Consider the following 25,578-nt stretch of genomic DNA (forward strand, 5'->3'; position numbering starts at 1 on the left):
TTGCCAAAAAAACTGGAGTGACACAGGAAATAAAACTCAAAACCGAAAGTATAAAGCATGGTTCCTTTTATTGCTCTAAACATTATGCTACTTAATCGATACAGAACGGGAAATGATATAAAATATACAACGGTGCGCATCTTGAACAAAAATATGTATAGATATTGAGGAAAGAAAATGGAAGCACTAAGTTATCTGTGATGCTGAATGCGATTGGAATGAAATACAAAGTTCAAAGCTACAAAATTGTGGTGCATCGGAAGAAAAAGTAGGAGAACGTCCATAGCAGTGCCAATACATAGAGAGTAGTAATACATCTAGATAATCGGTCAGGTGTTTGGTAAATTTAACTTTGCTACCAACATAGAAGTTTGGAATTTGGAACTTGTGGAAGAGTTGACTAATTAGCACTAGAATTGTATTTAGTCTAGCAATGATCTTCTCTGGGGTGTGTTATGAATGAGTCTTCTAGTCTAAGTTTTTCGCTAATGTGTTGTATAATTTTTCTATCAAAAAATATTCGGTATATAGATAAAAATAAAATCCTGTTAATAATTGGCAATAGTTTAGCTTAGAGGTTAGAGATTTTAGCTATTTTGTGCGTTGTTTTGAGTGCTATGGTTGTTGGTGGTGATTGTGCTAGTGGTGGAATTGGTGTTGCTGGTGCTGTTAGCGATAGTGTTGTTGGAGGTATTGTTTCCGATAATGGAGGTGCTGTTGTTCGATTTGAATTCTACGACTTTCTTAACATTGATGGTGGTAACGGGTGGTGGAGAAGGTTTTTGGCCAATACAACAAGAAATAAATCGCCTATAAAGGCCCACCTCGCCATCCTCCAGTTGGTGAAGATCGTCTGCGTGGGCCCGCTTCGTCATTTCCGGCATGACGTCGTCCAAGATCTTCAGTTCCCGCCGAGTGAATACCAGATCCAACGATTTGCGGATACCGATCATGACGACCAGCATCAGCGGGAATAGAATCGATGTTGATGAGAATGATTTGATCACCCACAGCATAATGAGACATGCCAGCTGTATCAGCGTGAAGAGATGCACTCGACGAATTGGTACCTGAAAAATGAAGATGTGTGTTACGTTTTCTATTGATTGAGAGATTTGACCATCTTCTAACCTGTCTCAAAAACATGTAGTCCGGTTGATACTTGACTGGCATCAACATGATCAGTAGCCGATCGAAGAACTGGAGCCCCTTGAGCGAGGCGGAACCCATGTACAGAAATACGCCATATAATACTGGCATTGGAATGTGTGACAGGAGTGGCGTCAACAACACGGAACATCCGATCGTCAGGAAGATCAGTATGTGGGTGACTCGTTGTTCGCGAACGCCAAGGAACTGAGGCTTCTCACCGGGGGCGGCCGTTTCCGATTCTTTTTTGAGTGAATTGACATGATTAATACTGAGTACGGTAGCAGCCACAAACCTGTAGTTGAGAGCAGAATAAGTAAAGTTGTTGAAATGTTCTTGCAATATCAAAGCATTTACCAAGGTAGCCCCATAACGGTGCAGATCTGAATCAGAATAGCCAGCACAAACAGATCCAAATGGTAACCGCAGCCCTTATTTAGCTTATACTCTTTCCTATTGATTATCACAGCCGTAATTTGTTGATCCATAAAGATCAGAATGGTGCCAAGCAGGGCGGGCAGTATGGCGAGGGCCGATGACCAGATCGGGTTCTTCTCGTGGAATGGATACACCAGCCAGCCCCGATCCGGAATGGTGGGTTTGAACTCTCTGGGCACTTCGAGCTTCGGCGTCGGCACGTTGGTCACGAAATCCAGCATCGTCATCGAGAGGATCGCAATGATTACGGCAAAGTCGCTCACGAACTGCCGCACGTACGATGGGAAGAAGAGGGCGTTCTTGAAGTCCTTCAAGATCACCGAGATGATGTAGGTCCCGATGAACAGGATGATCGACATCAGAAATACATCAGAGATGTACTCTGGCTTACCGCAGTCGTAACCAGTCAGGGTTCCATTGAGCATCTACGGATAGATAATCATCAGCTATGAAACAAGTTCGCGGAAATAATTTAACGAGAGCACTTACGGCACAAGTTTTCTTGTCAAACTGGGCCCACTCATGGATGATTTCGTTGCTTGTGGGCTGTCCTGCCGGCGGTAGACAGGAACAATCGTATTTGGCACCTGCGGTATTGAGAGGAAAGTCTTTTCCAATGTGAAGCACATTCTCAACTGCCTTGTAGATAAAGATGAACGCAATCAGGCAGGCAAAGTTCTCTTCGGTAAACCTCGTGATGTAGCACACCAGGGCACTGGCATCGATGGCCACCAGAATGAGCAAGATGATCGCCACCCAGGTACCAATCCAGAACCTACAAAAAGAGTGATGAGCATTATAACCCTGCAAATGCTTCAATAACCTGTTGTTCCTCACCTAAAGGTCATGTAATCCCATCCGACTCTGGTACAAAAATCATACACAATGGTTTCAAACACCAGTACCGGACCGGTGGAACCCAGAATCGTCAAGGGCTGGCCGGAAAAGAATCCGTATCCGATTCCACAGACAAACCCGGACACCAAGGACTCCATAGCTGCAATATTATTACCGGTGGCCGACCCGAGCAATCCCCCAAACGTAATGATAGGCGAAAGGCATGCAAAGTACAAGAAGATCCAGGAGGCAACGCACTGCATCGATAGGCCATCCTTGAAGTCCGACAAGTAAAACGGCTTCTTTCGCTTCAGATCATTGATCAACCCGCCAAACAGTCGGCCGGTCCTGGACAACCCGGACTCTTCTCGTTGTCGTTGTTCTTCCTCTTCTTCGTCCACTTCCTCTTTGGGGTTCTTTTCCGGAGGACGCTTGCGCACTTCCTGCGATGGAATGGCTGCCGGTGGTTCTATCCGAATCGAGGGATCCCACTCACCCGGTGGAAGCACTGTGACTGCATCTAAAAATTCATCCACTCCTGCTAGCAGATGTTCCCGTTTCTTGGCACGATAGGCTACCTCGTGGAATATTTCGTCGGACATAAGCGTGGCCATGGCACGTCCTATCTCGTGGAAGCTGCCGTGGCTTCCGGGCGGGCCCAGAAGGATAAAAATGAATCTGAAAAAAAAAACAATAATTCGAGTTAATTTTGGCGAACCATTTCTGTGTTGGTATCTTATATCAGAGTTTCTGAAAGAACGTATAACGATCTAATTTATCTTTTCCAAATCCAAAATTACTTCTAGATTTTTAAGAATTTAGAGACCACAATTTAGTTTTATAAGCAGCGAACTTACTTATAGTTTTCTTAGTTTTATTCGTTTATTTGGAACTATAGATACCTATTCTTTACCGATTAAATTTATTTTCTTGTAGATAATTTTGAAATGAGTATTCTTGTTCTTCTCATGAAATTGGTAGGTAAATGAAATCTATAAATTAGTTTTTCTTGCCAAATATCTTAAGAATCTAAATGTTGTCGAGATCTGGTGTTATTTAGCCTTCCATTTGACCCGAACTGTACCTTCTTGATGCAATATCTCAGAAATAGCTAAAGCCGAAGAAATGCAGTTTCAATACATGATATATAAGACTTTTTTTTTAATTTTCCAGAAACGAGAAAATTTTACAACATCTCACTTATAAGATTTTCTCAGTACCATTTTAAATTGTCTAAATGCGGTTTTAAAAATTTGGCTATGATTTTTGTGGTCTTTAGAAACTGATCTTAAGTCAAGTCAAGTGAAGTCAAAAGTTAATAAAAATGAGAAAAACTTTCGATTAATATGATTTTAGATTCTTAAGGAAAATTATTATGTTGATACAATAACAGTTCTGGATTTTACAGACCACAGCTTTAGAATTTCAGTTTTGAAAAGAAATATTTTTTGTTGGTTAAATTATATCCGTTTACAATTGAAACCAATAAATTAGTAAAGAACGGACTGATAGGGTAACAAATTTAAGTATTAAATTTTAGTGCGTAAAGTAAATAATCTTTTTTCCGACTCACTTAGTATTTTGGTACTGTTTTCAGCCAGACACCGCACACAGGGGAAACGATACAAAAAGGTGATAAAAATTGCTTACGCAAAAACGAAATATTTTAGCCTTATAGTGCCTTGGGACATTTTATCTACATTTCAAACGAGCTTTTGATAAAAGTGATTTAAATACCGAATAGTAAGATAGAAATTTTGTTTTGTAATTTAAATTTCAGAGTCTTCAACAAGTTTTAAGATTGTCAAAAGTGTATGTATTTCGTTGAAGACGACAACCAATAAAAAAAATATTAGATTCAAAAATTAAAAATACCATTTTTATTAAAATTTTCAGTTTTTTACGATATTTTTTCAAGCAGAGCATGCGTGCTTTGTTTGAAGAAGTTTTGAGTAATTTAAAATGGAAGAGTTTTATAGAACATACTTGATAAAAATATTTAGACCGAAATGAGATAAATATTGAAAATATATCGTTTTCCCCTGTGTGTGCCGTCAAAATGGTATCGAACTTTTTTCTTCCAATTGGTATAATTGATGAAAATTAGTTAAAAAGTTCAAATGTGACGGCCTAATTTGAGAATGACTCGGAACAACGAAAATCTCATAAGTTTGAAACCGATAAAAAATACAATTCAAACTGGAAAATTTAAAAATACTCTAAATTAATTCACCAATTTTGACATCTATTGAATTTTTTTTATTTTACTTTTGAAAGTTTTGTAATTTTTTTCCCATAAGGATTAAAATCACAAAAAAGTATTTTTATTAATTTTTGTGATTTTTGTGATTTTTGTAATTTTTGTAATTTTTGTAATTTTCGTAATTTTTGTCATTTTTGTCATTTTTGTCATTTTTGTCATTTTTGTCATTTTTGTCATTTTTGTCATTTTTGTCATTTTTGTCATTTTTGTCATTTTTGTCATTTTTGTCATTTTTGTCATTTTTGTCATTTTTGTCATTTTTGTCATTTTTGTCATTTTTGTCATTTTTGTCATTTTTGTCATTTTTGTCATTTTTGTCATTTTTGTCATTTTTGTCATTTTTGTCATTTTTGTCATTTTTGTCATTTTTGTCATTTTTGTCATTTTTGTCATTTTTGTCATTTTTGTCATTTTTGTCATTTTTGTCATTTTTGTCATTTTTGTCATTTTTGTCATTTTTGTCATTTTTGTCATTTTTGTCATTTTTGTCATTTTTGTCATTTTTGTCATTTTTGTCATTTTTGTCATTTTTGTCATTTTTGTCATTTTTGTCATTTTTGTCATTTTTGTCATTTTTGTCATTTTTGTCATTTTTGTCATTTTTGTCATTTTTGTCATTTTTGTCATTTTTGTCATTTTTGTCATTTTTGTCATTTTTGTCATTTTTGTCATTTTTGTCATTTTTGTCATTTTTGTCATTTTTGTCATTTTTGTCATTTTTGTCATTTTTGTCATTTTTGTCATTTTTGTCATTTTTGTCATTTTTGTCATTTTTGTCATTTTTGTCATTTTTGTCATTTTTGTCATTTTTGTCATTTTTGTCATTTTTGTCATTTTTGTCATTTTTGTCATTTTTGTCATTTTTGTCATTTTTGTCATTTTTGTCATTTTTGTCATTTTTGTCATTTTTGTCATTTTTGTCATTTTTGTCATTTTTGTCATTTTTGTCATTTTTGTCATTTTTGTCATTTTTGTCATTTTTGTCATTTTTGTCATTTTTGTCATTTTTGTCATTTTTGTCATTTTTGTCATTTTTGTCATTTTTGTCATTTTTGTCATTTTTGTCATTTTTGTCATTTTTGTCATTTTTGTCATTTTAGTCATTTTTGTCATTTTTGTCATTTTTGTCATTTTTGTCATTTTTGTCATTTTTGTCATTTTTGTCATTTTTGTCATTTTTGTCATTTTTGTCATTTTTGTCATTTTTGTCATTTTTGTCATTTTTGTCATTTTTGTCATTTTTGTCATTTTTGTCATTTTTGTCATTTTTGTCATTTTTGTCATTTTTGTCATTTTTGTCATTTTTGTCATTTTTGTCATTTTTGTCATTTTTGTCATTTTTGTCATTTTTGTAATTTTTGTCATTTTTGTCATTTTTGTCATTTTTGTCATTTTTGTCATTTTTGTCATTTTTGTCATTTTTGTCATTTTTGTCATTTTTGTCATTTTTGTCATTTTTGTCATTTTTGTCATTTTTGTCATTTTTGTCATTTTTGTCATTTTTGTCATTTTTGTCATTTTTGTCATTTTTGTCATTTTTGTCATTTTTGTCATTTTTGTCATTTTTGTCATTTTTGTCATTTTTGTCATTTTTGTCATTTTTGTCATTTTTGTCATTTTTGTCATTTTTGTCATTTTTGTCATTTTTGTCATTTTTGTCATTTTTGTCATTTTTGTCATTTTTGTCATTTTTGTCATTTTTGTCATTTTTGTCATTTTTGTCATTTTTGTCATTTTTGTCATTTTTGTCATTTTTGTCATTTTTGTCATTTTTGTCATTTTTGTCATTTTTGTCATTTTTGTCATTTTTGTCATTTTTGTCATTTTTGTCATTTTTGTCATTTTTGTCATTTTTGTCATTTTTGTCATTTTTGTCATTTTTGTCATTTTTGTCATTTTTGTCATTTTTGTCATTTTTGTCATTTTTGTCATTTTTGTCATTTTTGTCATTTTTGTCATTTTTGTCATTTTTGTCATTTTTGTCATTTTTGTCATTTTTGTCATTTTTGTCATTTTTGTCATTTTTGTCATTTTTGTCATTTTTGTCATTTTTGTCATTTTTGTGATTTTTGTGATTTTTGTCATTTTTGTCATTTTTGTCATTTTTGTCATTTTTGTCATTTTTGTCATTTTTGTCATTTTTGTCATTTTTGTCATTTTTGTCATTTTTGTCATTTTTGTCATTTTTGTCATTTTTGTCATTTTTGTCATTTTTGTCATTTTTGTCATTTTTGTCATTTTTGTCATTTTTGTCATTTTTGTCATTTTTGTCATTTTTGTCATTTTTGTCATTTTTGTCATTTTTGTCATTTTTGTCATTTTTGTCACTTTTGTCATTTTTGTCATTTTTGTCATTTTTGTCATTTTTGTCATTTTTGTCATTTTTGTCATTTTTGTCATTTTTGTCATTTTTGTCATTTTTGTCATTTTTGTCATTTTTGTCATTTTTGTCATTTTTGTCATTTTTGTCATTTTTGTCATTTTTGTCATTTTTGTCATTTTTGTCATTTTTGTCATTTTTGTCATTTTTGTCATTTTTGTCATTTTTGTCATTTTTGTCATTTTTGTCATTTTTGTCATTTTTGTCATTTTTGTCATTTTTGTCATTTTTGTCATTTTTGTCATTTTTGTCATTTTTGTCATTTTTGTCATTTTTGTCCGTGCGTTTTGTGACATTGAAGATAGAGAAGAATACATTCATTTAGAAGAACATTATTATACGACAGTTTGCTTAACATGTGGAGAACGTTAGAAGTTTGAACATATAAGTAGATAACCATAGTCATTTTTGTCATTTTTGTCATTTTTGTCATTTTTGTCATTTTTGTCATTTTTGTCATTTTTGTCATTTTTGTCATTTTTGTCATTTTTGTCATTTTTGTCATTTTTGTCATTTTTGTCATTTTTGTCATTTTTGTCATTTTTGTCATTTTTGTCATTTTTGTCATTTTTGTCATTTTTGTCATTTTTGTCATTTTTGTCATTTTTGTCATTTTTTGTCATTTTTGTCATTTTTGTCATTTTTGTCATTTTTGTCATTTTTGTCATTTTTGTCATTTTTGTCATTTTTGTCATTTTTGTCATTTTTGTCATTTTTGTCATTTTTGTCATTTTTGTCATTTTTGTCATTTTTGTCATTTTTGTCATTTTTGTCATTTTTGTCATTTTTGTCATTTTTGTCATTTTTGTCATTTTTATCATTTTTATCATTTTTGTCATTTTTGTCATTTTTGTCATTTTTGTCATTTTTGTCATTTTTGTCATTTTTGTCATTTTTGTCATTTTTGTCATTTTTGTCATTTTTGTCATTTTTGTCATTTTTGTCATTTTTGTCATTTTTGTCATTTTTGTCATTTTTGTCATTTTTGTCATTTTTGTCATTTTTGTCATTTTTGTCATTTTTGTCATTTTTGTCATTTTTGTCATTTTTGTCATTTTTGTCATTTTTGTCATTTTTGTCATTTTTGTCATTTTTGTCATTTTTGTCATTTTTGTCATTTTTGTCATTTTTGTCATTTTTGTCATTTTTGTCATTTTTGTCATTTTTGTCATTTTTGTCATTTTTGTCATTTTTGTCATTTTTGTCATTTTTGTCATTTTTGTCATTTTTGTCATTTTTGTCATTTTTGTCATTTTTGTCATTTTTGTCATTTTTGTCATTTTTGTCATTTTTGTCATTTTTGTCATTTTTGTCATTTTTGTCATTTTTGTCATTTTTGTCATTTTTGTCATTTTTGTCATTTTTGTCATTTTTGTCATTTTTGTCATTTTTGTCATTTTTGTCATTTTTGTCATTTTTGTCATTTTTGTCATTTTTGTCATTTTTGTCATTTTTGTCATTTTTGTCATTTTTGTCATTTTTGTCATTTTTGTCATTTTTGTCATTTTTGTCATTTTTGTCATTTTTGTCATTTTTGTCATTTTTGTCATTTTTGTCATTTTTGTCATTTTTGTCAGTTTTGTCAGTTTTGTCATTTTTGTCATTTTTGTCATTTTTGTCATTTTTGTCATTTTTGTCATTTTTGTCATTTTTGTCATTTTTGTCATTTTTGTCATTTTTGTAATTTTTGGTAATTTTTGTCTTTTTTGTCATTTTTGTCATTTTTGTCATTTTTGTCATTTTTGTCATTTTTGTCATTTTTGTCATTTTTGTCATTTTTGTCATTTTTGTCATTTTTGTCATTTTTGTCATTTTTGTCATTTTTGTCATTTTTGTCATTTTTGTCATTTTTGTCATTTTTGTCATTTTTGTCATTTTTGTCATTTTTGTCATTTTTGTCATTTTTGTCATTTTTGTCATTTTTGTCATTTTTGTCATTTTTGTCATTTTTGTCATTTTTGTCATTTTTGTCATTTTTGTCATTTTTGTCATTTTTGTCATTTTTGTCATTTTTGTCATTTTTGTCATTTTTGTCATTTTTGTCATTTTTGTCATTTTTGTCATTTTTGTCATTTTTGTCATTTTTGTCATTTTTGTCATTTTTGTCATTTTTGTCATTTTTGTCATTTTTGTCATTTTTGTCATTTTTGTCATTTTTGTCATTTTTGTCATTTTTGTCATTTTTGTCATTTTTGTCATTTTTGTCATTTTTGTCATTTTTGTCATTTTTGTCATTTTTGTCATTTTTGTCATTTTTGTCATTTTTGTCATTTTTGTCATTTTTGTCATTTTTGTCATTTTTGTCATTTTTGTCATTTTTGTCATTTTTGTCATTTTTGTCATTTTTGTCATTTTTGTCATTTTTGTCATTTTTGTCATTTTTGTCATTTTTGTCATTTTTGTCATTTTTGTCATTTTTGTCATTTTTGTCATTTTTGTCATTTTTGTCATTTTTGTCATTTTTGTCATTTTTGTCATTTTTGTCATTTTTGTCATTTTTGTCATTTTTGTCATTTTTGTCATTTTTGTCATTTTTGTCATTTTTGTCATTTTTGTCATTTTTGTCATTTTTGTCATTTTTGTCATTTTTGTCATTTTTGTCATTTTTGTCATTTTTGTCATTTTTGTCATTTTTGTCATTTTTGTCATTTTTGTCATTTTTGTCATTTTTGTCATTTTTGTCATTTTTGTCATTTTTGTCATTTTTGTGATTTTTGTGATTTTTGTCATTTTTGTCATTTTTGTCATTTTTGTCATTTTTGTCATTTTTGTCATTTTTGTCATTTTTGTCATTTTTGTCATTTTTGTCATTTTTGTCATTTTTGTCATTTTTGTCATTTTTGTCATTTTTGTCATTTTTGTCATTTTTGTCATTTTTGTCATTTTTGTCATTTTTGTCATTTTTGTCATTTTTGTCATTTTTGTCATTTTTGTCATTTTTGTCATTTTTGTCATTTTTGTCATTTTTGTCATTTTTGTCATTTTTGTCATTTTTGTCATTTTTGTCATTTTTGTCATTTTTGTCATTTTTGTCATTTTTGTCATTTTTGTCATTTTTGTCATTTTTGTCATTTTTGTCATTTTTGTCATTTTTGTCATTTTTGTCATTTTTGTCATTTTTGTCATTTTTGTCATTTTTGTCATTTTTGTCATTTTTGTCATTTTTATCATTTTTGTCATTTTTGTCATTTTTGTCATTTTTGTCATTTTTGTCATTTTTGTCATTTTTGTCATTTTTGTCATTTTTGTCATTTTTGTCATTTTTGTCATTTTTGTCATTTTTGTTTTTTCCTGCCATAAGTAATCGATTGACGTTTTCCATTGAAATTCCATTGAATTTATCAGAATTAATTGAATTTGACCCAAAGTTAACCCGATAAGAATTTTATTCTGATATTCCTCGATAATATGGCTTAAAACAACTGCAAAATATCTACAAACCTGGTCGGCACCGGAACCTCGGTCAGATCTCCCATGACCGAGGCGCTGTTCAGCCGCAGGAACGCGGACAGCGTCTTGTCCAAGAAGTCCACCTCCCCCACCAGGATGTTGCTCGCCTCGGCTCCCGGCGGAATCTTGCGCATAAAGTGGGTGTTCGATTTGTGTTCCCCATTGGTTTGCAGATCGCCGCTGCTGGTATTCCGGGCCATCGACATGTTGCTGGGGCTCTGGATCAAATTTTCCCCTGGAACGCAGAAGCACAAATGTGTTAAACTCTAGGACGATAGGAAAATCTAATTTGGACCGGTTCGTTATTCTCACACGTGTTAGGGTGCCAGCTGCCGTTTTGGAAACGATTTATCCTCCGAATTTGATTGACAGGCTTAACGGGCTTATTGGATGTTGGCTCAGTTTTTACATTCGTTCAAAAATTGGATAAGATTGTAAACAATCTGAGTGATGGATTCATTTATTATCATTTTTCTAAGTTTCCAGAAACAGTTCTTTTCTAACAAATCTTTTTCTAGAATTCCAGAAATTTCCAGATGGCACCCTACACTGTATAATTTTGCCAAAGAGGGAAAGGCAAACTTCACACGTTCTGTATTTCGGGCGAGGAGACAGGCAGATTAGTTTAGGATGAAAATATAGAGTCAGTTTTCTGAGTACTTTGCTCTACGCCAGAATGTAAAATGTATGAAGATGAGCTTTCATTACTCTTGGTAGCAGCAAGTACCTAATGCTTTTGGCTTAATGATAATGAATGTGACGTTAAGAAAAACTAAACCAAAAACAAAAATTAACATATGAGGACTGTTGGGGCCCGATGTGCCTGATTGTGGAGCATATGTATACGATATGTTTGCAAGCAGTGAAGTACATGTATGTTTGTTTATGATTGAAATATCCAGTCTTGAACATGTAGAATAAACCATCAGTTCGTGTATCTCGAAAACAGCTATAAATCAATACATATTTACTTGTTACTGAATGGGAATGATGATGCGTACAGTGAAGAATTTAAATTTTGAAATTCCATCCAATACATGCGACTGAGAAAACTCTTTTGTAACGGTTAAGTGTAATAACCAAAAACAATGAATGATATTAAACCTGAATTAAATATATTCTTATTGGAAAAAGGAATAAATAAAATCATGGCAAGGATGAAAATATTTTTAAAGAATTTCAATATTCTTCAGCTTCAAATAAAAGTGGGCAGTAAAATCCGCAAGGACTCAAGTCTCCTGACAGCAATGCACATAAAGTAACAAACATTTAACGAGTGCATCGAGAAGTCGAAAAAAAATGATAACGAACGTGCCGAAATGGTCGAAAAATTTAACGAAACAGAAAAAAAGGAAAACATGATGGCAAAATTCAATTTTCGTTCGTTTTACCGGAAGCTTTGCCTGGTACGGTCAAATGTTTTCCGTTGTTGCTACCGGCGCCAGGCTTGGATGCTCCCTCGGCATTGCTGCCGATGCTGGCTTTTTTCGAAATCGGCTGATGATGGTGGGAAGAGGAAAAAGTTTGTTGTTGTTGTTGCTGGTGGGGATGCTGTTGGTCTTCCACTACAAATAGAAAGCACGGAAATTGGCAGTTTAGGTTGGATACAGATCCGTGCGTTTTGTGACATTGAAGATAGAGAAGAATACATTCATTTAGAAGAACATTATTATACGACAGTTTGCTTAACATGTGGAGAACGTTAGAAGTTTGAACATATACAGTTGCGTTCAAAAAAGAATGAAATCGCGTGAAGCTGAGCACCCACTTCCAACTTTAACAAGCTGCCATTTCTCTCTCGGTTGATATTTTTTCATGAAAATTTCACACAATCTAGTTCAACTATCCAACAAACACTCCACAAAATTTTAAGTCATTACAATGACGGAAATCAAAGATACAGCTATTCCCGTAAAAAAGGGATATTTGGAGTTGCTTCACTAAATTTGCTGTATCTTTGACAATTTTCATTGAAAAATCTTGAAATTTGATCCAAAGATGTAAAAATGTTTGATCTAATACCAGGCCAAGTTTCGTCAAAATCGATGAACGTGATCAAAAATGGTGCCAGGTTGAAAATGAGGTTCATTATCGCCCATTAGACGATTTCATTCTTTTTTGGACGGATGTTTATATGTAAAACAACGTAATCCATGTAACCTTGGTATTTTCTTTCACAAAACCAAAATTTATCACAAAGAATGTTGTAAATTGATAGGAACTTTATTCCTGTTTTGTTTAGAAACAGAAATTGTTCCAACAGAACTGGTATTGAAACACAAGAGCGAATAGAATATTCGCTTTAATTGTGGATCAAATTTGTTTATCGGTATAATTAGCAGGTCATTTCTGAAACTCTGTTCTTATTATTTTGAACTCTGTTGAAACATTTTCTCTTTCGAAACAAAGTACTAATGAAGTTTTTAGCAATTTACAACATTCTTTGTGATAAATTTTCGTTTTGTGAAAGAAAATACCAAGAATACATGGATTACGTTGTTTTCCATATAAACATCCGTCCAAAAAAGAATGAAATCGTCTACTCGGCGATAATGAACCTCATTTTCAACCCAGCACCATTTTTGATCACGTTCATCGATTTTGACAAAACTTGGCTTGGTATTAGATCAAACATTTTTACATCTTTGGATCAAATTTCAAGATTTTTCAATGAAAATTGTCAAAGATACAGCAAATTTAGTGAAGCAACTCCAAATATCCCTTTTTACGGGAATAACTGTATCTTTGTTTTCCGTCATTGTAAAGACTTCAAATTTTCTGGAGTGTTTGTTAGATAGTTGAACTAGATTGTGTGAAATTTTCATGAAAAAATATCAACTGAGAAAGAAATGGCAGCTTGTCAAAGTTGGAAGTGAGTGCGCAGCTTCACGCGATTTCATTCTTTTTTGAACGCAACTGTAAGTAGATAACCATAGAGACGGCTACAAACTACGCTTAAAAGTTCTAAAGTAATTTTTGTATGAAAAGCTCTTTTTCTTTATTAGAACTGAGTTTATTTTATAATAGCTAGATATTCAAAAATAAATAGAACGGCTGTATGTTTTAGAAAGCTTTAAATACACCTCAGATGAAAATTAACGTGAACAATTTTCAATTTCGTTAACAAATTATTTTAAAGATATTCCTAGAAAAGATTGAAATATCTTGCCGTGTTCCGTCAAGTTATAAATGTTACACAGAATAAGATTTTTCACATCTTTTTTCACTAAGGTGTAAATGAAGCTTAAATTATTAAGGCTACTGTTTGTTTGTTGTGATTTTGCTTTCCAGTGGAAAAAGACGGAATTGGGTTAGGAAGCGCAAATTTTAAAGGCTGCTGCGCTTCCTAAGCGAATTCCGTCTTTTTCCACCGGGAGGCCAAATCAGAACAAACAATCAGCAACAGCCTTAAAAATTTGCGCTTCCTAGGCCATTCCGTTTTTTTTTCCAGGAGGCCAAATCAAACAAATATTCAGCAATATGTTTGATTTGGCCTTTCGGTGGAAAAACGGAATGGCCTAGAAAGCGCAGATTTTCAAAACTGCTGAAGCTGATTGTTTGTTCTGATTTGACCTCCCGGTGAAAAAATGACGGAATTGGCATAGGAAGCGCAGATTTTTAAGACAGATTTGATTTGGCCCTTCGGTGAAAATAACGGATTGACTTAGGGAGCGCAGATTTTTAGGTAGGTGCTGCTGATTGTTTGTTGTTATGTGACCTTCCGGTGGAAAAAGATGGTTTGCTCTAGCGGGCACAGATTTTTATGGCTGCGGTTGTGGGTTGTTTCTTTTGATTTGGCATTCCGGTGGAAAAAGACGATTGGCTTAGGAAGCGCAGATTTTTGAGGCTGCTGCAGCTGATTGTTTGTTTGATTTGGCCTTCCGGTGGAAAACTGATTGGCCTAGGAGGCGCAGATGTTAAGGCTGCTGCTGCTGATTGTTTGTTTTGATTTGGCCTTCCGATGGATAAATACGAAATTGGCTTAGGAAGCGCAGATTTTTGAGGCAACTTCTGCTGATTGTTTATTTTGATTTGACCTCCCGGTGGAAAAAGACGAAATTGGCTTAGAAAGCGCAAAATTTAAGGCTAATGCTGCTGATTGTTTGTTTTGATTTGGCTCTCCGGTGGAAAAAGACGGAATTGGATTAGGAAGCGCAGAATTTAAGGTTGCTGCTGCTGATTGTTTGATTTGGCCTACCGGTGGATAAATACGAAATTGGCTTAAGGGGGGGGTAGGGTCTAACGGGTATAAAAAAAACACCATTTTCACGATTTTTTTCTAGAGCTATCGTTCAAAAAAATGTATTCAAATTTTTTGCATTATACAAAGCATTGTTAAAAGAACAATTATGAATTTTTTCGTAGAAAAATATTGAAAAATGAGCCGGTGACGGAGCATTTTCGAGGATGCCTTTTAGAAAACAGGATTTGCGGTGGACACTATATCTCAGCACAGAATCATCTGAAGTCAAAAAATCAGAGCAAAATATTTTTAATAGATCTTTTTCTGGACCCCAACGTTTTTATTTAACTTAAAAATATTTTTATGAAATTTTTGTGGCTGTTTGAAGTAAAAACTACGATTTTTCACTTAAAAATCCGCCATTTTTCACCTGTAAAATCCCCCCAAAGTAAAAAAATCAAAAAAGAAAAACGTTGGGGTCTGGTATTTTATATGTAGAAAATATGTTCCAAATTTGAAAAGAATCGGATAAGTTGTTTTCAAATGACGATGTCCACGGACTTTAAAAATGTGCTTTCGAGAAAAACGCGTTTGAAGTTTCTGCTCTTGCTTTCTTGCAGTATTAGATAGGAGGAGATAAAGGCCTATAACTTCTACAGTTTTGCTTCAATTGACTTGAAAATTTGACACAACATTCTTGAAATGTTTTACAATAAGAAAATAAAAAAATAAAAAAATCGATTTTTTGAAAGTGTTAGACCCTACCCCCCCCTTAAGAAGCGCAGATTTTTAAGGCAGCTTCTGCTGATTGTTTATTTTGATTTGACCTCCCGGTGAAAAAAGACGGAATTGGCTTAGAAAGCGCAGATTTTTAAGGCAGCTTCTGCTGATTGTTTATTTTGATTTGGTCTCCCGGTGGAAAAAGACGGAATTGGCTTAGGAAACGCAGATTTTTAGGTTGCTGCTGCTGATTGTTTGTTTTGATTTGGCCTCTCGGTGAAAGAAAAAGAAATTGGCTCAGGCAGCGCAAAATTTAAGGCTAATGCTCCTGATTGTTTGTTTTGATTTTGTTCTCCGGTGGAAAAAGACGAAATTGGAGTTGGAAGCGAAGATTTAAGGTTGCTGCTGCTGATTGTTTGTTCTGATTTGGCCTCCCGGTGGAAAAAGAACAAATTGGCTTAGGATGCGCAAATTTTTAAAACAGGTTCTGTGGATTGATTTGATTTGGCCTTCCGGTCGAAAAAGACGGAATTGGCTTAGAAAGTGTAGATTTTTGAAGCAGCTGCTGCTGATTGTTTGATGCGATTTGACTTCCCGGCATAAACAGAGGGATTCGACGCAGATGTTTAAGGCTGCTGCTATAGATTGTTTATTTTTAATTTGGCCTTCCGGTGGAAAAAAAGGAATTGGCTTAGGAAGTGCAGATTTTTAAAGTTGCTGCTACTGATTCTATGTTTTGATTTGGCCTTCTGATGAAACAAGGCGGAATTGACTTAGGAAGCGCATACTTTGAAGGCTGCTACTTACTGCTGATTGTTTATTTTGATTTGGCCTTCCGGTGGAAAATTACAGATTGGCTTAGGAAGCGCAGATTTTTAAGGCTGCTAATTGTTTGTTTTGATTTTTCCCTTCGATGTAAAAAAAAAAATTAACGCAGATTTCGATCGTTTATTTTGATTTGGCCGGTGATTAGCAAGCGCAGATTTAAGGCCAGCTTCTGCTGATTGTTTGTAATGTAGAATGGTAAAATTGAGTTGAAGGATATTCGAAAAATAACCGACCCTAATAAAAGGAATAATCCTTTGCCAAACTTGCCAAGTTATCTGAAATAAATAGCTTTTAAATTTAACATCAACATTAATTGTTTCTAAATAAAAAATTTCACCAACCATGTCAATCTTGTTTTCCATTTGACAATTAATTGGTATCGATAGTCAAAGTTGGATCTACAATTTTTTTCACACTATAAAAAATCAAAAGATCGAAAGGATAGAATCGAAAATTACCCGATCTGATCCTTTTTTCAAAGAGTAAAATATGGATTCAAATGAAATTTCTTCAAAAATAAAAAAAACCAAATTGGTTTAAAAATTAATATTGTGATTCTCAATTTAAAGAATATTTCTTGCATTTTCGAACTCGATGTTTGATTTAAAATTGTATTAATATCTCCCTCAAACATCATTTTAGAACATCTTTTTTTAAATGGTTAGTCATAAGCAGCATTTTTATGAACACAGTTATTTTAAAATTCGTTTAAAATTTACATCCTAGTTTTTTGATTATTTTCGAGCAAAATGCCAATGTTAAGTTTTGATATCTGCTCAAATATATGATAATAAAATCTGATTATAGGTCTGTAAAAATAACTTTTGTTTAAATTCTTGTTTTTGAATTCGAATTTTCGATAAACAAGTTCTGTAGTCAGATTCTACACAAATCCTGCATTTATGTTCTGAATTTAAAGTGATGAAATCCATTCCAACGAAGCAGTTTTTCAACTTCTTTTTCCAGACATTTTATTCTAATTTGGAGCTTCCATCCATTAAATGTTATTTTGTACTCAGACATTAGAGATCGAATTTTTAGTTTTCATTCTTGATTTTTTTTCTATTTTTATTCATAAATTTGGATTTAATTTCTATCTTGGTAAAGGTTTTTATCATAGTTTAGAACTCTTTTTCGACGGGTTTTTTTTTTAAATTTCCTTTCTTACTGATGAAAAGTACTAAATTCTGAATTTTGATTCACAATCCAGTTCTACTCTTGAAAATCTGAATCTCCGTTTTGAATGCCAAATACTGTCGTTAATGTTTTGGAAATGTTTCCAAATAGAATTACTGAGTAAAGAACCCTTTTTTTTAACTCTGTCGTCTATTTTCAGCATTAAGATTCTGATTATTTCTTTTTTATTTATCTGGTTTACAAAATTGAAACTTTTGCCTAGACATAAGAAAAAAAATCCTCTTATGATAGACACGTTTAATGTTGCAATTTTTTATATCTGTTTTCACTTTAATGTTCGTGAGACGAAAAATGTGTTCTTCGCCATCTCGTTGTGAAACGAGTTGGGTCAGATTAGGATACCCCCCGTTGAAGATATCATCGAACGCTAAGTGGGCCACAGCAAGAACAATGTACCTGCGATTATAAATTTCCGGGCGAAACAGTTTATAAAAGACCAACCCACGGTGTGGATTTCGCCTTTCGTCAAGCTTTGTGACAGCAAACACGTCAACGTGACATCAAAAAGTAGTGTGTCTCCTATCGCGGATTAAAGTTTAGAAGTTATTTGTCTAGAGTTAAGTAAATAAATAAAGTTAAGATAAATCGAGAAAAATAAAGTGTTAAGAAAGAAGATAAACAAATAAAGTGTTAAGGAGAAATGAAGAATAAAGTTGTTTAGAAAGTGGAAACCAAGGACTAAGTGAATTGCTTCGAAGAGAAATACTTACCCACGTGATACTTACCTGCCTGAGGTTGCTGTTGCCACCGCTGCTAATTTCCTGGGTTACTTACCTGGTCTGCTACTGCTGCTTCGGTCCTGCCCGATACTTACCTGCTGCTGCTGCTATCGACATATGGTCCTTCGAACCGGATGTCCTGGCGCTCGTCGAACTCCGAGTTCCATCCGGTGAATCTTTCTACTACGTAGCCACGAGTTTCGAAAGGTCAACATAGTTCCTGTTTGCTGAGATAATCTACTATACAAGGCATTGAATTGCCTACAAAAGGTAATTAGGGTTCCTATAACTGCTACTTATATCGTTTTGTGCTACCGGGTCATTATTTGTTCCAGAATGGCCGCGGAACGTAAGTTAAAAGCTCTCAAGCAACGGCTGAGAAGCATCTTGGTATCGTTTAATTTGATTAAAACGTTCGTTGACGAATACGAGGAGGAACAACACGAAATGGAAGTTCCAGTACGAATCGAACACCTGGGGACCATTTGGAACGACTTCACCAACGTGCAAAGTGAACTTGAAGTCTGCGACAATCTCGATAATCCTTCTATTGATCAATTACTGAAACAACGTGCGGAATTTGAAACCAATTACTACCGGGTGAAAGGTTTTCTCCTGGCAGTAAATAAAGCCCCTGATCCTGTAGCAGCCTCTAGTTCTAATTTGTCGACGAATTTCCCCGGGAGATACCCTCATATACGTCTTCCCGATGTTAAAATCCCAGTGTTCAACGGAAATTTAGAATGTTGGCTCAACTTCCACGACCTTTTTGTCTCGCTCGTCCACGCATCGACAGAGATTTCTACCATCCAGAAGTTTTACTACCTGCGTTCTTCTCTCACTGGCGATGCTTTGAAATTGATTCAATCGATACCTATTAGTGCGAATAACTATCCAGTGGCCTGGAATCTGTTAGTCGACCATTTCCAAAACCCAGCGCGTTTAAAACAGTCATACATCGACGCACTTTTCGAGTTTACTGCATTAAAACGTGAATCCGCAACAGATCTACATTCTTTGGTGGAAAACTTTGAAGCAACGGTAAAGATTTTGAATCAACTTGGGGAGAAAACTCAATACTGGGATGTTATGCTCATTCGTATGTTGAGCATTCGACTCGATCCTACCACCAGACGAGATTGGGAGGATTTTTCTTCGGCACGCAACACAATTTCTTTCCAAGATTTGGTCGCATTCATTCAGCGAAGAGTAACGGTCTTGCAGAGTATCGGAAACAAAATTCCTGAAGGTTTAACTCAAAATCCACCTAGAAAGTCTAACCCAAAGTCCGTATCCAGTCTCGGTGCAATGCAAACCTTCACACGCAAGTGCATCATTTGTTCGGAGAACCACCCACTTTACAAGTGCTCTCAGTTCTCACACATGAAGATCGAGGACAAGGAGCAGGAAGTGAGACGTCATCAGTTGTGCCGAAATTGTTTGCGGAAAGGGCACATGTCACGAAACTGTCCATCTACGAGCACCTGTCGAAAATGTAATGGTCATCATCACACTCAACTTTGCTTCAAGGATCATCCCAAGCCAGACTCTAAACCTGAGCGAATCTCTCCCAACCCGGTAGACACACATCAACCTGAACCAACCACATCCGCTGCCGCTTCTCTCATTCAAGCTACAACTACTTCAATCAACAACGGGAAGCTACTGAAAGTAGTTCTAGCTACAGCTGTTATCCAATTGGTCGATGATAGTGGAAGAGTCCACGCCGCTCGCGCGCTCTTAGATTCCGGCAGTGAATGCTGCTTCATAACGGATGCTCTCTCGCAGGCTATGAAGGTTAATCGATCGAAAATTTCTCTCCCCATTGCTGGTATAGGCCACTGTGCAACATACGCCAAATACAAACTTCGCGCGACTATTCGTTCCCGCTTCAATGACTATGCTTCCATGACTGAATTCTTAGTATTGCCTAAACTTACCGTCGAACTCCCATCTGCGGCTATCGACGTTTCTACTTGGGACCTACCAACCGATGTCGAACTTGCCGATCCATCATTCAACCGTCCAGGCCCTATCGATGTTGTCATTGGAGCGGAAATATTCTTCGAATTATTCAAATACCGTGAACGAATTTCCCTCGGAACAACCCTTCCTGTCCTTGTCAAATCTGAGCTGGGGTGGATAGTTACTGGAAAGACTTCCTTCAGTCAGCCGATCACACCGATTGTTTCCAACGTAGCCACTATCAGCGAGCTTCATAGATTCCTCGAGCGCTTTTGGGAAATCGAAGAGGATGACGCCAAACCAGGACCATCAGTGGACGAAGCCGCTTGCGAGAACCATTTTGCAGAAACCGTTGCCCGGACTGATGAAGGTCGCTACATTGTCCGCCTGCCCACTCGTGAAATCATACTCAGCAACCTAGGAGACAACCGCAAGTCAGCAGTCAGACGATTTCATTTGCTAGAAGGTAAAATCAAACGCAACGAGACTCTCCATCAACAGTATCGAGATTTCATGAATGAATATGAAGATCTCAAACACATGCAGAAGATTTCATTCATCACCGGCACGCAGACTCAATCCTATCACCTCCCACATCATGCTGTTACACGAGAGAGCAGTTCAACCACGAAGCTGAGAGTCGTCTTCGATGCGTCGTGCAAATCCGCCACCGGTTACTCTCTCAACGACGCTGTTATGGTCGGCCCTATTATCCAAGACGATTTGCGCGCCATCATTACACGTTCCCGAATGCATCCCGTTATGTTGATTGCGGACATAAAACAGATGTATCGGCAAATCCTTGTCGATAACAGAGATACACCATTGCAGAGAATTGTCTGGAGGAATCATGACGACGAACCACTAAGCACCTACGAACTGAAAACCGTTACCTATGGTACTGCTTGTGCGCCCTTCCTCGCGACAAGAGTACTAAAGCAATTGGCAAAGGATGAGCAACATAGATTCCCTTCCGCTGCCAAAATTCTGCAAAGAGATTTCTACATGGACGATCTTTTTTCGGGTGGCCAGAACATCGACGAAGTAAGGAACCTTCGGAAGGAGCTGGAGGAACTTTGCAAGCTTGGCGGTTTCGAATTACGAAAATTTGGGTCTAATTCAACAGCTGTAATCGACGAGGTACCGATGGAAAATCGTGCAATACAATCATCAGTGGATTTAGATCGGGAATCATGTATTAAAACCTTAGGTTTGAATTGGGATCCATCCGAGGATCATTTGCGTTACAAGATTCATCTCTCTTGCGACCCGGAGAATTTTGTCTTAACCAAACGAATTGCCTTATCCAGAATTGCTCAAATCTTCGACCCACTAGGGCTTTTGGGTCCCGTTATTGTTAGCGCCAAACTGTTCATGCAATCTCTGTGGACTTTGAAGGACGAAAAAGACAACACTCTGAACTGGGACGATCCTCTACCGGAAGCTCTTTCGAAAAAATGGAACATCTTTTACTTCAAATTGCCACTTCTAGAACATCTCAGAATCCCACGCTGTGTAGTTTTTCCAAACGCAACATCAATTGAACTGCACATATTCTCAGACGCATCAGAACGAGCATACGGAGCTTGTGCGTATGTGCGATCACGCGACAATGTTGGTTGTGTTCGCGTAGCATTGCTGACTTCTCGTTCAAAGGTTGCCCCCCTCAAGCGAATAAGTATACCACGACTCGAACTTTGTGGTGCGCTCCATGCCGCCGAATTGTACACCAAAATCTGCTCATCCACTCAGCTAAACTGTCCCACCTTTTTCTGGGTCGATTCTACCACCGTCCTCGCATGGTTGAATTGTTCACCGTCAACATGGGCAAATTTTGTTGCCAATCGAGTCTCCAAAATTCAACTCGCCACAATCAACTCCCACTGGAATCACGTGCCCGGCAGCGAAAACCCAGCAGACCATGTTTCGAGAGGAATACCGCCAGAAGAACTTCTTTCATGTGACATCTGGTGGCACGGACCGGCTTGGCTAAAGGAAGAACGAGATGCGTGGCCATCTATTACTGCTCAACCCGAAAATTCAACTGACGTGTTACAAGAACAGCGAAAATCATCTATGACGACCACATTATGTTCCCCTGAGCCCTCGTTTGTAGATGATTTGGTCAAACGATTCAGTAGCTACCAGCATCTCCTCCGAGTTACCGCTTTCTGTCAACGGCCAGCGAAAATATTTCGACTACCTTCAACCAAAAGAATCCTCAACTGTGTTCTGTCGGTGGAAGAAATCAACGAAGCAGAAAAAACTCTTTTTCGATTAGTTCAGCAGCAAACTTACGAACAAGATCTCAATAATCTTCGAAAAGATCAACCAATATCCCCCAAATCCCGACTGAAATGGTTCAGTCCTTTCCTGGGCCCCGATCAACTTCTACGCGTGGGTGGACGATTAGCAAATTCCAATAAAAACTACGATACTCAACATCAAATCATCTTGCCATCATCTCACCAAATTACCGCTCTCTTAGTCGAAAACTTACATCGCAAACACTTGCACGCAGCACCCACGCTTCTACTTACCATCATTCGACTACGCTTCTGGATCATAGGGGCCAGAAGCTTAACGAAAAAGGTGGTGCACAAGTGCTTGCAATGCTTCAAAGCCAAACCAACAATGGTGCAGCAATTCATGGGAGAGTTGCCACGATCGCGCGTCACTGCCACCCGACCGTTCGCAGTCACTGGAGTGGACTATTGGGGTCCAATATTACTGCAACCACCACACCGGAGAGCATCACCAAGGAAGGCTTTCGTAGCAGTATTCATATGCTTCAGCACGAAGGCCGTTCATCTGGAGCTCGTTCCAGATCTGACCACCATCAAGTTCCTGCAAGCCTTCAAAAGATTCGTCGCTCGCCGAGGGCTGTGCACTGATGTATACAGCGACAACGGGACGAATTTTGTGGGAGCAAAGAACGAAATCAAACGTCTTCTTCGTTCTGAGAATCATCGAGCCGAGGTGTCCAAAAGCTGTTCAGAAATGCAGATTCGTTGGCACTTCAACCCGCCGAAAGCCTCTCATTTCGGTGGGCTGTGGGAGGCAGCGGTCCAGTCGGCACAAAAACATTTTATTCGCGTGTTGGGAACACGCTCCTTACCCTATGACGATATGGAAACGTTGCTTTGTCAAATTGAATGTTGCCTTAATTCGCGACCATTAGTTCCTCTCAGCGACGATCCCTCGGATTTTGACCCCCTCACCCCTGGTCACTTCCTGACTGGCTCAGCCCTCAAGGCAGTTCCCGACAGAGACTTTTCTGACATCAATTACGACAGACTCAAACAGTGGCAAAAAGTTCAAAAAATCATCCAAGATATTTGGAAACGGTGGCACTTGGAGTATCTGTCCACCTTGCAACCCAGAACGAAATGGTTCCGTCCACCAGTCACTTTCCAACCAGGCCAATTAGTTCTCCTCCGGGACGAGAATACTCCTCCAATGCGATGGCCAACAGCCCGAATAATCGATGTTCATCCTGGGAGCGACGGTATCATCAGAGTAGTTTCGCTGCAAACACCGAAGGCAAAAACAACTCGCTGTGTCCAGAAAATATGTTTGCTTCCTATTGCACCACATCAAATCCAGAACGACGACAAAACGGGTCAGCTGAACACCACGGACGACAAGTAGAGCTGCTCGGAATGCTGATGAATCTTATTTTATACAAGGCGCATTTAAATTGCGACAAGGTAAGAACCTGTCCAATAAATTTATTTTTTCGAAAATTTTGCTTCCGGGTCTCAAATTTTGCAGAGCAATATTTATGTTCCTGAGGTAAAACATCAACATACTACTACTACCCCATGAGCTTTACATAAGGTGCGGAGATATTTTGATGCTGTCACAAATACATCAGTATCTTCAGACTGGTGTGCATGCAATGCGGTCTGATTCGCATCAATGACGTCATAACAGTTGTTTGGGTTGCAATTACGGAAGAGTTTTTGATTTAGATAAAAATTTTTAAATGAAAAAATGACCAAGTGCTGAATAAAATCCTGCAAAATTTCGCGGGTCGATGCTAAGAAGCAAAATAGAGCAGTGAGTTTTCATCAGCTACCGAAGGAACCCGCGGTACGCAAAAAATGGCTCGCGTTCTGTGGCCGTAAGGATGGATCCGGTATATACGTGTGCTCCCAGCATTTCGAATTGACGGAGTTGGTCAATGTTAATATGGAAAACGCAAGGAGGGTTCTTATAAAATCTGGTAAGTATTTCTAACTTAGGCCATTATCGCAATATTCCTTATGTTTCGTTTTTTCTCTCAGCTTTGCCATCCGTTCGTTGCCCTCCAACTGAGTCTGCTCGATCCATCAGAGCTAAAGTGAGGAACCGGAAGCAAGTAGTCGAAGAATTTCTACAGAGAAATGCAAACTTGGGGATCAGTTGAAGTCATCGCCCTCGATAACAATATCTTCTAAGATGGTTATTCCACGACGAGGGAACAATCCACGGTAAAAAAAACGCGTTCTGTAACAACCGAATCACGCTGAAAAAAGCCATTCAATACTCATTTTGAGATGGGAAATTCACTCAACAAGGATATATGTTTCACCTTTTATACGAGCGTTCACTATTTTCAGTATTATAGTACTTTAATCATGTTAATTTGACAACTTTTCTAGTAAACTGTATTACGCACTGCAGCCCCGATGATGTTATGACGTCATCACTGTAATACACACAATGTTTACGTTTTTTCGATCACCTATACCACGGCAAACCGAGTTCCTCCACACCTCTACATCTAGCTCATGGACTACTACCATGAAGGATGACGTTCTAGATGTCAACGAGGCTGTTTCGTCGACATCAGCTAGAAGAGGGACAACCCACGGCAAGCGGAGCTCGTCGTCATCGATTAATCGATGAATCAAGAAGCTGCACGGTGATGCCAGAAACCTCGTTTCTGGAGGGGCCAGGATGTTCGTGAGACGAAAAATGTGTTCTTCGCCATCTCGTTGTGAAACGAGTTGGGTCAGATTAGGATACCCCCCGTTGAAGATATCATCGAACGCTAAGTGGGCCACAGCAAGAACAATGTACCTGCGATTATAAATTTCCGGGCGAAACAGTTTATAAAAGACCAACCCACGGTGTGGATTTCGCCTTTCGTCAAGCTTTGTGACAGCAAACACGTCAACGTGACATCAAAAAGTAGTGTGTCTCCTATCGCGGATTAAAGTTTAGAAGTTATTTGTCTAGAGTTAAGTAAATAAATAAAGTTAAGATAAATCGAGAAAAATAAAGTGTTAAGAAAGAAGATAAACAAATAAAGTGTTAAGGAGAAATGAAGAATAAAGTTGTTTAGAAAGTGGAAACCAAGGACTAAGTGAATTGCTTCGAAGAGAAATACTTACCCACGTGATACTTACCTGCCTGAGGTTGCTGTTGCCACCGCTGCTAATTTCCTGGGTTACTTACCTGG

At 36.1% G+C, this 25,578-nt stretch overlaps 1 protein-coding gene across 24 annotated transcripts in view; it reads right to left on the minus strand.

Annotated features, from left to right (window-relative positions):
- The window catches only part of LOC129747279 (sodium bicarbonate cotransporter 3), a 164,712-nt gene that overhangs the window by 12,286 nt on the left and 126,848 nt on the right, over positions 1 to 25,578 (minus strand). For 17 of the 24 annotated variants that reach the window (XR_008737479.1, XM_055741399.1, XM_055741409.1 and 14 more), the window contains 7 exons: positions 11,909 to 12,082; positions 10,509 to 10,752; positions 2,425 to 3,102; positions 2,077 to 2,362; positions 1,507 to 2,012; positions 1,132 to 1,444; positions 825 to 1,070 (listed from right to left, as the gene is read on the minus strand). Coding sequence is in view for 23 of the 24 variants with exons in the window: in XM_055741399.1 (XP_055597374.1) it covers positions 825 to 1,070; positions 1,132 to 1,444; positions 1,507 to 2,012; positions 2,077 to 2,362; positions 2,425 to 3,102; positions 10,509 to 10,752; positions 11,909 to 12,082 (2,447 nt within the window). In the remaining variant the exon portion in view is untranslated. Of the gene's footprint in view, positions 1 to 49; positions 1,071 to 1,131; positions 1,445 to 1,506; positions 2,013 to 2,076; positions 2,363 to 2,424; positions 3,103 to 10,508; positions 10,753 to 11,908; positions 12,083 to 25,578 lie in introns of those variants that run through there. The other 7 variants (XM_055741414.1, XM_055741412.1, XM_055741417.1 and 4 more) reach the window with 2 other exon arrangements.

This window comes from Uranotaenia lowii, chromosome 2 (assembly GCF_029784155.1).
Source record: "Uranotaenia lowii strain MFRU-FL chromosome 2, ASM2978415v1, whole genome shotgun sequence".
Classification (NCBI taxonomy): Eukaryota; Metazoa; Arthropoda; class Insecta; order Diptera; family Culicidae; genus Uranotaenia; species Uranotaenia lowii.